This window comes from Pteropus alecto, unplaced genomic scaffold (genome assembly GCF_000325575.1).
Source record: "Pteropus alecto unplaced genomic scaffold, ASM32557v1 scaffold100, whole genome shotgun sequence".
Taxonomy (NCBI): domain Eukaryota; kingdom Metazoa; phylum Chordata; class Mammalia; order Chiroptera; family Pteropodidae; genus Pteropus; species Pteropus alecto.
In genome coordinates, this window is record NW_006430723.1 from 983,683 (window position 1) to 998,813 (window position 15,131).

Genomic DNA, 15,131 nt, shown 5'->3' on the forward strand with positions numbered 1-15,131 from the left:
ATTAAATTTTAAAAGAGTGTGCCCCAAACAAGCTCTTATGATAGATGAAGAGTGACAATGTGTGATAGTGTGCCATAGTCAGACTGGGTTTTACAGTAAAACTAGGAATATGAAACAATTGATACGCGAGTAGTCCATGGACTGAGAAAGAAACCCTCCTCAGTGAGTTCCCCTCTCCCCAGTCTCCTAAATGTCTAGAACTTTCCTTTTCTTATTCTCCTAATCAAACCTAACTTGTCTTAGTTTCAGTTCCTTTGTTCTCTGTGAAGAAACTGAAGTCCAATCTTACTAGTTAGTGGTTAATAATGGCTCAGTATTCCTAATTACTAGTTCAACAGAGCAGTAGCTCTCAAACTTAAGCACGATCAGAATCACCTGGAAGGCTTGTTAATATACAGCTGGCACTACCCCAGACTTTCCGATTCAGCAGGTCTGGGATAGGGCCCAAGAATTTGCATTTCTAACAAATTCCTAGATGTTGCTGATGCTCCTGGTCTGGAGGCTGCACTTTGAGAACCATGGCAATAGCGTGACCCAGAAATATGAGGTGACATCAGGCACCTGGGTCAGGCCAGACGGGATGCTATTTGGAGGCAATTGGATTTCTTTATGCCCCTCAAATCCTGTCTTATTGCTTCTATGTGCCCTGTTTCTAGGATACCCCTGGATTTGGTTTCTCCTGTGGACAAAAGATGCTCAGGATGGCCAAAGACCCTCAAATGACCCCAGAGTTTCAGCCGTTTCTAAAAGATAACAAGGACGTGTATTTCCAAAAGCTTTGTTTGTAGGAATATTTGTGTTTGGTGCAATGCATCTACAGAGGGCACAAGCAGCCCATGAGAATACCCTGATGGGGCCCAGCCCACAGAGGCGGGATTTGCTGTAAGGCAGAACAAAAACGGCCTACAGGTAGTATCGCCTCGATTCCATGGGCAACCAAGGTGTCCCAGCTTGGGACAATGTGTCCATTCACCCATCATTGGAGTTAAGTAGAATAACTCAAAATTAATGATAGAAAAAAATTAAGTCTGGACTTCTTTACAAAATCAGTGCAGTAATGTAGGGAGAGAGGACACAACCAGAATTATACTCCCTATGGTCAGGGCAACTTTATCTCCGCAAGGCCTAGGCTAAAGCAGGGTGCACAATAATTGTGCAGCATATATTTTTGATTGACTTATGATAAATTTTTTTAATCGATAGTGTTATTAAAGGGCTGGGCAACACAATATCTACTTATTTCCTCCTACCCAATTTGAATACCTCACAAAAGTTCCATGAGACTGGTAGGGCCAGCATTGCTGTCCCTCTTTTACAGCTAGGGAAACCAAGGTTTGCTGTGACCTTGGGTGATCTCTGGACCTCAGAGTTCTCTCTGTGGTTCCAGCCTGGTGGTACTCAGAGATATGGATGGATTTCTGGGTCCTGCTCCGTAGCATTCTGGGCACTCTGGGCACATTCCACTGTAGGCTCTTTGGGGCATGATTATGCCTGGGAAGATCAGGGGTTCAGACTATGGGATACTCTAACTTTACAGATGACAACTTTTTGGTCAGAAAGGAACCATAGGATTGGCACAGAGGATTATCAGGTTGACCAGTTGTTAATTTAGCCTCCTGTCCAGTGCAGGGGTCCTTTTTATAACACCCTTGGCAGATGGACATCTAGGTAGTGTCCAAGTAGCTTGTGACCACCCAGTGGGGCCAATACTCAGGATGATGGTTCCTGCCACTCTAAGTTATCCCCTTAATTTAGTCAGCATCTTGTTCCCTGGAGCTTCTGCTTCTTGCTCCTTGTTCTGCATCCTGCAGTAACACAGAGTGAATCAGGGACCCCTGTGACGTGACAGTCCCTCTCTCATACGTCTCCAACATGCCGAATAACCCCAGGTTCTCTAGTTGTTTTTCAAACGACATGGTTGTCAAGCCTTCCCTCACCCTGACCAACCCTCCTTCCTAGATGTATCCTCATCTGTAGGGATGTTCATCTCTCTGGTGTGGCCTCACCTTACACCCTGGGAGCAAGGTCATGGAGAGCTCATGGTATCATGCTCTCGTGGAACTGGAAGGGATTTTAGGCCCCATCAGGTCTACCTTTGGCCTGCAGCAGGGTCCCTGGGCAGCAGGGTGTGGCCTCCCCATCACCCACACGCTGAAGCAAAGCAGGTTTTCTTTACTTCTTGGGGTGTTCCTGCTCACTCCTGATTACGACTCTGGTCTCTGGTATTATGATCCTCATTAGAGCTACTATCCCTTTGGCTTTCTTCCAAACACTGGGTTCAAGACCTGCATTTGCTCCCTTGCAGGACAGTAGTTGCCCTCCCAAGCAGGCTCACCCTCCTACATTTGAGTAGAGAGATGTGAAGTGGGGGAGTGGGGCAGTCAGGGAGGGGGTGGGTGCCCAGGGCACCATTGGGGTTACTGATCACCTGTGTCTGGAGCGACGCACTCGCATCTGTAGGTGGTGATGGAGTCAGGCTTAAAGTCCATGTTGATGGGGTAGTACTTGAAGGCACCAATCATCTTCTTGATGGCATCATAGATGAAGATGAAGCTGATGAGAGTGGAGAAGCCCTCCTCGGTGAAGCGGGTGATATACTTGATGATGAAGCTCGCATCTGTGGCCACCAGGATAAGGCACTGGATGGCTGAGTGTAGGCCAATCCAGAGGCGGAACTCCATGTAGTCCAGGCCATTGCCTCTGGAAGGCAGAGGAAAGGTAGGGGGGCCTCCAGCCCAGAGCTGGACTGTGCTTGGCTCCCCAGACACACCCCAGAACCCCCGAGAGGTTCATCTGCTCCCCCTATGGCACAGACGCCCTCCTAGAAACTGCAAGAGGACTGGGGACAGAGACAATTCCTAGGTGGGGTTGTCTGGTCTTTGAGAATTCTGGGAATCTCATGGGGGTGGCAGGTAGGTGCTAGGACATCTCATTTCTCACAATTTGGAACAAACGTCCAGAGTGAATGAAAAAAAAAAAAAAAAAAACAAGGAATTTCAAACTGACAGAGCTGGGTTAGGTCTTAGAAATGGTCCCATATTGTAGATGAGGCAGCTGAGCCTGGAGTGGTGACAGGAGCCGCCCAGGTCAGGATGTAGCCTTCTGATCTCCAACTCAAGACTTTTCATACATTGCACTGACTTCCAAGTCATAACTGTTCATGAGCAGAGTGGCGTGGATTCTCTTCTCTCATCTTGCCTGGATGTCTCCCCATCAGCTATGCTAATATGCACTAAGATGGCTTTAAGGCAGGTAGCTGGAGGGATTCAGGAGGGACCACCCAGCAGTCCTTCACATAGGTAAAGACGGCTTTGGTACCTCCTACCCCTGCCTCCCCTTTGGGGTTGTTCTTCCGCCCCAACCTCAGTGGACTGCCCCAGGAGTGAGAACAGGCACTGGGGGCCACCAAGGGGCACCTACTTGCTAAAGTCAAAGAGGAGCTTCTCGAAGATGAGGATGGGCCCTGTGCTGCTGAGGATGATGAGAGGCTGTCCCGAGAAGAGGCAGAACAAGGAGCCGGCCATGGCAGTGCCCAGGAAGCTCTCCATCACTCCCTGGGGGCACAAGGAGGCAGGAGAAGGGCCTCTTGGCACAAAAATAGAACCCAGCTATCTCACCGGGGACCCAGGCCACAGTGCTCATCCTTTATTCCAAGCCTTCTGCTCCCCAAATTCTGCTCCCCATCTCCCACTCTACAACCTGCCCCCCACAATCACCAGCATCACTCTCTCGAATTCCATTTGGATAAAGGGCCCGGGCCACTTTCTTTGGGTAACTTAGGGCCTCGAAAACAGGACTGCCAATGGTTCTGCTTGTCCCACTCTACTCTCAGCTCAGCCCATTCATCCATCCAATCATTTATTCATTCAAATATTGGTTAGGTGCTTTCGGAGGTTAGACCATTCATTCATTAATTTGAAATCCATTAAGTGCCTACGGTGTATCTGGCATTGTGCTAGATATTGAGGACCCATCAGCAAACAAGATAATGCATCTTCAGTCTAGTTGGAGGTACGGACAAGTAACCACACGACTTCTACACAGCAGAGTTTTTCAACCTCAGCACTGTTGACATTTCGAGCTGGTTATTTTTTGTTGTGGGGAGCTGTCTTGTATGATGTTTAACAGCATCCTTGGCCTCCACCCACTAGATGCCAGTAGCACCCTCCCCCAGTTTTGACAACCCAGACTGTTTCTAGATACAGCCCAATGTCTCCTGGCAGGATGGAAGGGGGGTGTCAAAATCGTCCCTTATTGAGAATCACTGCCAAAGAGTGCGATAAGCTGGGATAAGGTCGGGGTGCCATGGGGGCACACAGGAGGACTGAAAGGGTGGTCTGGAAGCCCTCCCAAGAGGTAAATACATGGAAGCTGAGACCTAAACATTGAGGAAGAAATTAGCCAAGAGAAGAAGGTAAATGGAGTGATGAGAAAGAGTATCTCAGGAAGAAGGAATGGTGTTTATTTACAATGGCTGGATGTGGAAGAGAGCAGGCCTTTGGAGAACTGAAAGATGATGATGACTAATGGAAAACAATGCAGAATGAGTGAGGAGGACAAGAATCTGAGAAAGGGAATACTGGGAGATGAGGCATGAGAGGCAAGTCGGACCATGTCATGAGGGCCACTCGGAGAAGCTGGATTTGTGAGTCAATGCACAGATGGCTGGGTGAGCCATGGTGTCACCCATTCGCTGTGCTGGTGGAGTGAAGGGAAGGAAGGGAAGATAATGGATGCAGTGTAGGCCCTGTGAGTTGGGGTCCACAAAGGGCAGCTATATGAACATGCCCAGGAGGCATCTGGATAGTGGACTGAGGTTCAGGAGAGTGGTGTGGACCGGAGATAGGCATTCATTTCAACTTTTCTGGGAAAATGAGTCTTCACCTGAATGTTCTGAGCTTTCCAATGGTTATATCTTGAAGGTCGCCTTCGGAGAAGATCCTCGCTTGGGTCTCAAGGTAGTGTCTGCTGAGCTGATGTTTTTCCCCAGGGAAGACTATGTCGTTGTCACGGTAACAGTTTACTATCTTTCTAAAAATGCCTTAACTCTAAGCTAAGAATTTAAGATTTTGTGTTTTTTAAAAAAGTAATTGTGCTGATTAAGTTCATCCAAGCATCAGTGGGAAAAGTATCAAATTAAACAGATGATACCTCTTAGAAGTTTGATCTGTTTACATCATCCTTAAATTTGGTCTTTAGTAACATGATTTAGCTTTAGATCTTTTAATAATTTTGGCTTGATATTAATTTTTTGAAGGGCAAAAGATTACTAAAAGTGATGGTCTAAACCTGGGTGGTAGATGAAACCCAAGCCTTGATTTTGGGGTTACAGGACAAAGCTCCTTACCGCCACCTGGTGGCAGCAGATCTTACTGAGGTTTGTACTCAACGTCCCCACTCACACACACCTGATAATTGTCAGTGGCATCCCCCAGAAGCCCACCAAAGGTGATCGCGTTGGTGATGCAGCCGAGGTAGATGAATAGGATGGCAGAGATGGACTGGATGTGGAAGCCATCATAGAAGTCACTTAGGAACCAGGGCAACTTCCTCTTGACATCCAGACACAGGCCACCGAAGAACCTGCTCGAGACAGGCAAAAGGGCTGCTTTCTCACCCCAAACACCAGCACAGGGAGAGGGCTATTTACAGGAGCTTGCAGAATCTGGGGTGAGGAAGGGAACTTGACTAGGAGCGGATAGGGGCAGGAATCTTTCCGCCAGAATGTTTAAGACTAGGGAAGAACTCTCTCAAGACTGAAGTTTCTGGTTGATGCCCTCCCTATTGGGAAAGGTGGTCATAGACAGCCTAAATGGGGGAGGGAAGGCCTGATGGGACTATGTCTTGGGGTAGACCTAACGCTCCACGGGGAATGGAAGTCCTGAGGTCCACAGATGGCCATCCTCCCCATGTCCCTGATCATCCTCAGAGCACCTGTGATTGGGAAACACAGATGTGTCCAAATTTAGGAGACAGAGATATCTCAGACTATAACACAGATTCATTGTGTTCCCCCGAAAGTTATATTGAAATCTTAACCCCTGGTACCTGTGAATGTGACCTTACTTGGAAATAGGGTCTTAGCAGATGTAATCAAGTTAAGATGTAGTCATTAGGGTGGGCCTGAATCCAATATGACTCGTGTCCTCATAAGAAGAGAGAAATGCCATGTGAAAATAGAAACACGGGGAGAACATCATGTGACAACAGAGGCAGAGATTAAAGTGGTACAGTTGTAAGTCAAGGAACATCAAGGATTAAAGGCACCACCAGAACTAGGAAGACACAAGGAGGGATCCTGCCCAGAGTCTCAGATGGAGCACAGCCCTGCTGACACCTTAATTTAGAACTGTAGCCTCTAGAACTATGAGAGAATAAATTCTTATTGTTTAAGTCACCTAGCATGTGGTACTTGGTTATGGCAGTCCTAGAAAACTAATAGAGGTAACAAAGGATATCTAGAGAAAAGTTTGGGTTCCTCTACTCCTGTGCTGGGTCCTGCTTCCCCTCTTCTGCAGGAACCTTTTTTTCTGGATGCAGGAGGGGCTATGAGGGTGTGGGGAAGAAAAGTGTGCAATGGCCAGACCCTGTGGCTAGACCCTGTGGTCTGAAGTGGGCACTGCAGGGAGAGGTGGGGAAGATTCCTATAAAGTCAGTAGGAAGGAGACAAGTGTAAAGGACAGCTAGTGTGACTGTCACTAGCTAGGGTGGGCACCTTCCTGTCCAGATAAGTTCTTCCCCAATTTCATGCATGGCTGGCATCTCTCTGTCATTCCCGCTGCTCCCTCCGGCGCCGACTCCACTGCCACCGCCACCACCACCACCGCCGCCACCTCCACCTCCAGCGCCACCTCCTGCAGCTGCTCCGCCACCTCCCGTCACAGAGCCGTTCATCTGGCCTAGCTCGGTCAGGGAGAACACGGATTTCCTGGAAGGAGAAAGGGGACATGGGACAGTGTGGCTCCCAATTCTGGGAAGGGCTCGGCCCCTCCAGGACTGACCCCAGAACACTTCTCCAACAAAAATCATGAAATATCTTAAAATACAGAGAAAAATGCAGAAAATGATAGAACAAGACCCACACACAGGTCACACAGATTTTACAAATGTTCAAGTTTAGCGTACTTGCTTCTGATTTCATTTTTAGAGAAATAATATGAAACTGGTGGGGGAGAAGGATAAACCCAAGTAAGCCGATATCTTTCTCTCAAATCCCAAAAAAGAAAAGAACAGACTTGAAGCTCCCTTTGGACCACTTCTCCCCTTGTCACCTTTCCATTCACATACTCACCTCTTGTCTGCAGAGGGCACCTTCTTGGGGGGCTCAATTCGGATATTTGGGTCCCATTCTCCAGGGGGAAGGACGATGACCTCATCCAGAAACTCGTCAATCCCGGCGATCAGATCTTCCCGATTGCGGGCTTTATAGGCCACGTCACTGAAGAGCTGGCAGCAAAGAGAAAGAGAAAGGTCAGCTCTCTGGCCTATGTCCCCTTCTACCCACATCCTGGGAGCATACCGCACACGGTTTCAAAGAAAATCGCTTTGAACCATTGTTCCTGCTGCCAATTTGCTCTCAGTTTTTGAGATGAAAACAGATCGGCCAGTGAAACAAGGCCCAGTGAGAAACAACAGCCTTGGGGACAGGTGGCCCCTCTTGGAGCTGAAGGCCAGGTCTTCATGTTCCAGCTGTCAGACTTCGGTTAAGCGACTTTACCTTTTGGTTTTTAGTTTTGCGAACTCATTAGAAAACCTGTGCAGAACCCAGTTTGAGAAGCTCACCTATTTCAAATCTGTTTATAACTTCCTAGACCTTCATCCTTGGAGGGCCAGGTTGCCTCATTCCACACTGTCTCCAGAGTGTTCTTTCTGACTTACAGATCTGACTTCATCAAGTCTGTGTTTAAGATCTGCCAGGCTCCTCATCCCACTGGAGACAGAGTGTGAACTCTTTGCTCTGCTCACAGGCTCTGTGTGGTCTGACTTGCCTCTTTGTGTCATCTCCTGCTCTCGAAGCTCTAACACCGAGCCTCCATTGAACCCTTTCCATCCAGTTTCTCTGTCTCCGAACCTTGGCCCCTATTCTCTTTGTCTGGAATGCCTGCCTCCTAGGCTGGTGCTGGGTCTACCTGCCTCCTGCTCATCCATAGCTTTAAAGCCCCTCAATGTGTGAAGCCTCCCAGGCTGTCTGTATTATAGGTCTGTCTCCTTGACTCAGTTGGCACTCCTAAAGTGCAGTGTCTATTCCCTCATTCTCGTAATCTTCAGCACCCTGCACAGAGGCTGGCACACCGTAGGCTCAAACATGCTTGCTGGATAAGAGAATGAATGAAGGCACCATGCTCAATGCGGAAGCCATGACATTGTTTTTCGTTACCACTTACATCATCTACCATGAGGGTTGCAATGGCACGGCCAATTTCATTATAGGACTTTGCTCTCCCGGAAGGTCCCAGCAGTATGAACAGAAATCTGCAAAGAAGATGAAGGAGGAAGAGGAGGAAAGTGAGAAGGGAAAATAAAAGGATTCTCTGGCCCTAACCAGTATCCATTCTTATCTTTTTAACTGGCTGTAAACTTGTCTCTTCCCTTTTTCGACTTCCATATTTGCTTTGGAGAGACATTTCCTTTTCGCTCCCATGAGCTCCCCCTTGAGCATCTTCACTAAGCTCTGGCATCCCAGGGCCTACCCAACAGCATGTCTCCCCGCTGTTGGCTCCTGCTTTTAAATGATTATTTGAAATAAACTCTGTAAAACTCTTCCCTAGTCAGAAGATTTCCCTCCCCAGCCAATTCCCTGATTTTCCTTCTATGTTTCAGCAGTGTCTTCACCAGCGCTGTGTGCTGACTGCATGGACAGCTGGCCGCCTGAGGGCAGGTGCGGTGGGCAGATTTCAATGGCCCTCACCTGGTAGGGACGGGCACCTCGGTCACTCCTCCCAGCATGGCCGACTGGGTGAGACGCACGAAGGCGATAAAGGGCTGGTCCAGGAAGTCCACCTCGCCCACGAGCACGTTGGAGGCTTCTGAGTCCTTGGGGATCTTCTTCATGAATTTGTTTTTCCGCTGATCGAGGAGGGGAAAGGAGACTTTTGTGGTCACTTACACACAGTGGTTTCAGTTCCCACTCCCTCGCCCCACTTCAGATTGCTGTGGGGCCTATCTTTAAAAAGTTCTCTCTGCATTTCTCAAGAGACTGAAAGAAATAACCGCTCTCCCCCTTTCCGCAGGTGAGGAGACTCAAAGTTGATTAACCCCAGCAACCAACTAAGCCTTTTTAGATGGAAGGAACAAGCAATGACTTGATCCCTAAGATGTTCCTTGATGGATGAAAACTGTTCAACTGAAGAGTGAGTTGAGGGGTCAGAGAAGAGAGCCCTGGGCTTGCTGGACGTCACGCCTCATTCCCCAGCCTGTGAAGCCCAAACAGACAGAAGTCTTGGCTCTTACACTCTGGCCGCCCACCCCGCTTCCTTTCCGCCTTCACCTTGGGTGGCCGTGGGAGGGACGAATCTCTTCTGATGGCCATGGTGGACACACTTTGTTTTTCCTTTGCCACCTGCTTCCTGGCTAAGAGGAACCCCTAGACCTCTGCAGGACACTTCTGGGCCCCCAAGTCACTCCCAGGGGACCTCCCAGGAAACTCATAGCTTCTGAAACTCTGCAACTGAGACTGTTCAGGTGCCCTCTCTCCAGTCCCTCTGGCTAGTGTCTATTCAGGGCAGGAAGGTCCAACAGGGAGAGCAAGTGGGGTCTGATGGGAGAGGTGCTGGAGGCAAGCCCTCTTCCCAAAATTATTCCCACTCTCTGCATTTATGACGTCATTTTTAGGGTAAGACATTGTCTTCTCTTGAGTCCCCTTTTGCAATGAAAACGCCCCAAGAACAGTCACATGCAAGCATACTTCTTAGGATGCATTCATTTTTCAGTGCATTTCCTCTGGTCAGCAAGGGGATGGGCAAGGGACAATTTTGTAGAGAGAGGGTAGAGAGGGAATATGTGGGAGGGCAGGGCTGGTGGAAGTCCACAGTGATCAACAAAGGAAGAAAGGGCCCAGAAGGTGGAGGCGAGCACTACAGAGAGATCCTGTGGACACCACAAATTTGCCACCCATGCCCACTTGGCCAGAGCCTCTCCTGTGGGCACAGAAATGTCTGTTTCTCATCAGCTTAGTGAAGACACAGGTTCTTTGTTTCTCTTCTTAAACTGGGGTGAGGTTAGTTGTGGGCATGGGCCTGGCCAGCAGGTCCTGACCCTGTGGGCCCATAGCCGTTTCCTGATCCACTCATGGTGGGCGTGATACACACTGGGCTGGGTGGCTTAGCAGCATGAGAAAAGGCATGTGAGCAAGGACTGCACCCTTATAATCTTTTAAATCCAGTCAAAAAAATAAAACTCTCCACAACCATCTGTTCAACAGCCCCAAGGCCCCTGACGCATTGAGAACGAGCAAGGGCAGGAGTTAACAGAAAGGCCAGAGTCTCCACAACTCAAAAAGTCTCTTTGTCCCAGCTCCAGTCAGCTGACTTATAGGCAGCGTTCTTCCGGATGCAGGGCTGGTGTGCCAGGGAGGCTGCCGTCCCCTGCCTCCTCCGTGCCCTTGAACATCAGGTGGGGAGCCGGTCCAGAGGACAGAAGGCAGAAGGGCCCCGGAGAACAAGGCTTTGACAGCAACAGTGCCGTAGCCCAACCAGCACACTCCAACCAGGAGGAGAGAGGACCTGAAACAGGCTCACGACCCTCCCTTGCAGGCGGTGACATGTTTGGTTAGGAGGTCAGGTGGCGACATCCCAGAAATGGGCCATACTGGTGTTCTGGCCACCTTGGCTTGGCCATGGTCTGGACCAGACACTTGGCCTTGCTGACCTCACTTGCTGAACCCGTGAGGACTCTGGTTCTGCTCGCTGAGTCACCGCACTGAGACAGCCGTGCTGTCTGAATCCACACTCTGCTCCCTGGAAACACGCTGGCCTGCCCAGGGCGGGCCTGAAGTGGTGAAGAGCCTGCCGAGCAAACGCCTCTGGGCTTGCACCTAAAGTGCGCCCGCTGGCGGACAAACTGCTCTTCCAACAACAGGCTGCGGCTGCCGCACATACTGAGAAGCAGCAGCATCACCTGGTCAGTTAAGAGAGCCTGGGCTGGGCTCCAATCCCTAAATCAAGGCAGCATTGCCTGGGGGAAGCCGCGGCTAGTATTCTTATTACCATTTAGACATTTATTAAAACAGGTTGTGAAAGACTTTGATTAGGCAACGCTTCGCTATCATGGCCCCACTGTCCGCGTGCTTCATCATAGGTAGTAAAGTGAGGGTCTTCTCTGAATATCCCAGAATACTCATTCCTCGGTCACTTCCAAATTAAGGGCTCTGGAGGCAGACTGCTGGGATCAAATGGTTCTGCCCCCTTTCAGCCGCATGAACCTGGGCAGTTCCTTAAGCCTCAGTGTTCTCAGTAGACTAGAGACGATAACAGAGATGCACAGAAAACGCTCAGCACGTGTGGTGCGTGCAGCGTGTGGAACTTACATGCTGGTTGATGCCGTTATTGTTGTTTTATTGTTTTGGCCACCACAGGGCCCTAGGGACACCAACATGAGGAAATGCTTTTGGTTTGCCTGTCACCAAACTTGGGGTGCCTTGAAGTCCTGGCAGTCACCCAAGCTCCTGAGGAGTCCTCACTAAATTCCAGGGTTTTTAAAAATCACCTTTCTTCCTACTCCTAGGGGCACAAGCAAGGAGATCATGAGAACTTCTGTCTTTGAGATGTGCAGGGGTTGGAACTGAAGGGGTTTCTCTGGCCTTCCCCAGGAGGCACAGTCATAGGGTTCCTGGCTGTGGGCCTTGGATCATGAACCCAGCCTGTTTGTAGGGTTCTGATCTCATCAAGAGGGTTTCAGCCAAGCTGATGAGGGACAGAAAGTGACTTTTCCTGCTCAGCCAAGGAGAAGACACACTATTGGGCAGTCCAATTGACTCAGAGTCATTGCTGTCCCCACACAAAGGCCCCATTACTTGTCTCTCCCAGCCCAAATCCCCACTCCATCTCTACAGGGACTTGTGTGTCATGCAGGAGGTGAACTGTGCATGCTGGTCTTCTCTCTCCAACAAAGTCCAAGCTCAGGGACCTCTGGCACCTCATTTGATCATACTTTTTCGCCACCCACACCTCCCAGGGCTTGGCACAGAGCCAGCACTTGGCCTCAGTCAGTACCCAAGTGATGGACTGGGCAGTGTCACCAAGGCCACCCAGAGCCCCTATCCAGGTCCTTCCTGGGGACTCCTGCTCCTTCATGGGATTGAAGTCCTGTGCATAGGGGCTCCCGGCCCCCTGAAACCAAAGGCTTTTTCCTGCCCTGGCCCTCCACTGCAGCCTGGTGCGGGGGCTTTACTACCTGATCAGTGTTTGGAGTGCGAGAAATATCATTCATGCTTCTGCTCTGGGCGTGACCTAGGAGACAAGGAAAAGAAGGTCCATCAGGGGAAGCCGGGCTCTCATATGTCCTTTGCCCTTGGTCCTTACACATGCTTCTCCCCTATTCTTAACCAAAGCAAGAGCCCCCTTTCCCCTAATCCTGCAGCCTCCTTGAGCTCGCCTCCACTCTCTTTTCCTCCCTTCAATGGCAGCTTTCCTAAAAGGGTTGCCAGACCCCAGGTTCTACTTCTTCCTTCTTACTCCTCAATCTGCCGCATTCTCCTCTCTACCCTCCACCCCACCTTCTTGGACAGAGACCAGGATGTCTGGTCTATGCCAGGCCATGCAGGTAAGGAGAGACACGGACACATTATCAGGGGAGGTGCCAGGTGTCACTAAGCATGGATTTTGTTGGAGAGAGAAGACCAGTTTCAGCTCCGTCCTCCATGATCCATGTGAGTCTTTAAAGATAGGGATTTGGGCCATCAGAGGATGGGAAGGTGGGCTCCCCATGGAGAGAACAGTGGTGGTGACTTACTTGAAGTTGCATGTTAGTTCCTCCCTTTGGTTAAGGTAGGAGAAAATCAGCCAGATCCAGGGGCACTCTCAGACCTGTTACTTCTCAGGTCTCTGTGGCCTAGGGCATCCCCTCACTTTGAGAACATGCTCCCTTGTCTACCCTCCTCTTATTTCCATCCAGAACCCTTTCCTGCTGGGCTTTCCTCAGGGTCTTATTTTTCCCTCAGCCCCTCCAGAGGCTTCTCCCCTCCTCCTTCGGTCAATTGCACCACTCCCATCACTTCCACATCCACATCAGCTGAGGATGCCCAGCTGGGATCTTCAGTCCAGATTGCTCCCCGGAGCTCCCGACTCCTCTGGCACCTCAAACTCAACACTCTGGGAAACGGAACTCATGGTCTTCCACCAACTGACTCCCCCCACAGACCCTACTGCACCTAGTGCCCCTGCCTCCCACCCACTGGCAATCAGAGCAGAGATCTAGGTGCCGGCCTTGACCCCATCTTCTTCCCCGCCTCCTACTCCCCCCAGTCATCAACTCCCACCTTGACCTTCCCTCTCCATTCTTGTTCTCATAGCCCCAAGGCAGGCCCAGTCTCTTGCTTCCAATTTCCTCCCCTTCTAGTTTATTCCTTCTCAAATAAAAATCTGAGCACGGTCTGCCCCTGCTTAAAACTTCTCAGGGGTCCCCACTACCCTTAGAATAAAGGCTGGGTCTTTTTGCAAGGCACATAGGCCCCCTTCAATGTGACCTCTTTCCCATAGGCCCTGTGGACCTGGTGAACTGAACTTCTGTATTTCCCCGAATACACCGCACTCTTCACAGTGCTTTCCCTTCACCTGCTGTTTGTCTCCTTTGTTTAGAATGCCCTCCTCCATGCTCCTGGAAAACTATTTATTTTCCAAGACTCAGGTGAATGGCCTCTCCTCTCTGAGCTGTCCTGGGAACTGCCTCAAGGTGGGCGTGCTGTCACTACGTATTCATGCCTCTTAGCCCAGCCCCCGCCACTGTAGCCTGGCATGGGAGTGGAGCGACCTCAAGCACAATGAATAAGTGAGCAGAGGGCCTGTCCAGGAGGCACTCATGCCTGTTGACTGCTGCCTCCTGGCATCCCTACACAGAATAATCAAGTCCAGGGGGGACTAAGAGGACCCAGGGTCACTAAGAACAGAGACAAAAGCCTGTGGCAAACTTCGGCTCAGGCCTCACATGGGGAACCACATCTCCTCCCACATCATTCTTTGGGCCTGGCAGGGGCACAGCCTTGGCATGTGCTTGGTCATACCATGGCATTTTAGTAAAAGTATTTAAAGGAAAGTAGGATTGCTATTTTCACACTGCTTTTTCTTCTCATTTTCCAAGTTCCCTCTTTTCTTTGCCTCATAGCTCACCCATCTGTTCATTCCTGACGAATTGTCTGAAAAAGCCCCGTCTGCGACCAGGTACCTCACAAGCCCCCTCCCCTATTCCCAGCCTCAGGGGGCTGTGACTCTGCCAGCGTTTCATTGTTGTGATGGCCTGAGACTGTCACCCAGTGGTAGAAACATTCTTTGACTGTTCTGGAGGAAAATACTTCACCTGTTTTTAATTTAGTTTCTAGGGAGGCTTCTCAGAGTACCCCAAAAACAGTACCCCTGCAACAGGGCTAATGATCAATTTGATGAAAGCAAAGGGGTAAACTAATTTACAAACACTTAGTTAGCACATATGATTGGGTATTGATTCTGCCAGGATGTGATTTAGAGCTGCAGTTTTGGGAGTAGTTATACAGAAAATTACGGTAGTAAATCAAGCTCTGAGAGCAGCCCAGGTTTGGGACAAAAGATTTCTCCCCACGCCTCTCCTGAGAACTCTAGACAGATCCTGATTTTTAGCTCCTCTGCCTTCGAAAGTCTCTGAAAGTTGACATGCCACAGCTGCCACAGCCAGGACGAAGCTGTGGCGTGGTGGCAGAGAACACACTCACACAGACGGCCGTAGTTGGCACTTCGCCGCACCCTCAGGTCCTCCGTGGAGTGGTGGAGGCTGGTGCCCGCTGCAGGGCTGCGTGCTGGGCTGCGATCTGGGAGGAGGAACAGAAGGGGTTTGCCTGGGCAGGCTGGCTGGAATGGCACAGCCTCTCCCATTAACGTGGTACATTTATCGTCATTGTGCCTAAATAAGGCTGGGCTGCAAGACACATCTCTTCCCCTCTCAGGAAG

General features: G+C 50.0%; 1 protein-coding gene across 2 annotated transcripts in view; it reads right to left on the minus strand.

Moving 5' to 3' along the window:
• SLC4A5 (solute carrier family 4 member 5) overlaps positions 1–15,131 on the minus strand; it is an 82,076-nt gene that overhangs the window by 27,419 nt on the left and 39,526 nt on the right. For both annotated transcript variants that reach the window (XM_006905193.2, XM_006905192.2), the window contains 9 exons: positions 14,897–14,992; positions 12,391–12,446; positions 8,909–9,066; positions 8,385–8,472; positions 7,292–7,446; positions 6,716–6,928; positions 5,409–5,583; positions 3,421–3,554; positions 2,429–2,700 (listed from right to left, as the gene is read on the minus strand). In XM_006905193.2, coding sequence (XP_006905255.1) covers positions 2,429–2,700; positions 3,421–3,554; positions 5,409–5,583; positions 6,716–6,928; positions 7,292–7,446; positions 8,385–8,472; positions 8,909–9,066; positions 12,391–12,446; positions 14,897–14,992 — 1,347 coding nt within the window. The remainder of the gene's footprint in view (positions 1–2,428; positions 2,701–3,420; positions 3,555–5,408; positions 5,584–6,715; positions 6,929–7,291; positions 7,447–8,384; positions 8,473–8,908; positions 9,067–12,390; positions 12,447–14,896; positions 14,993–15,131) is intronic.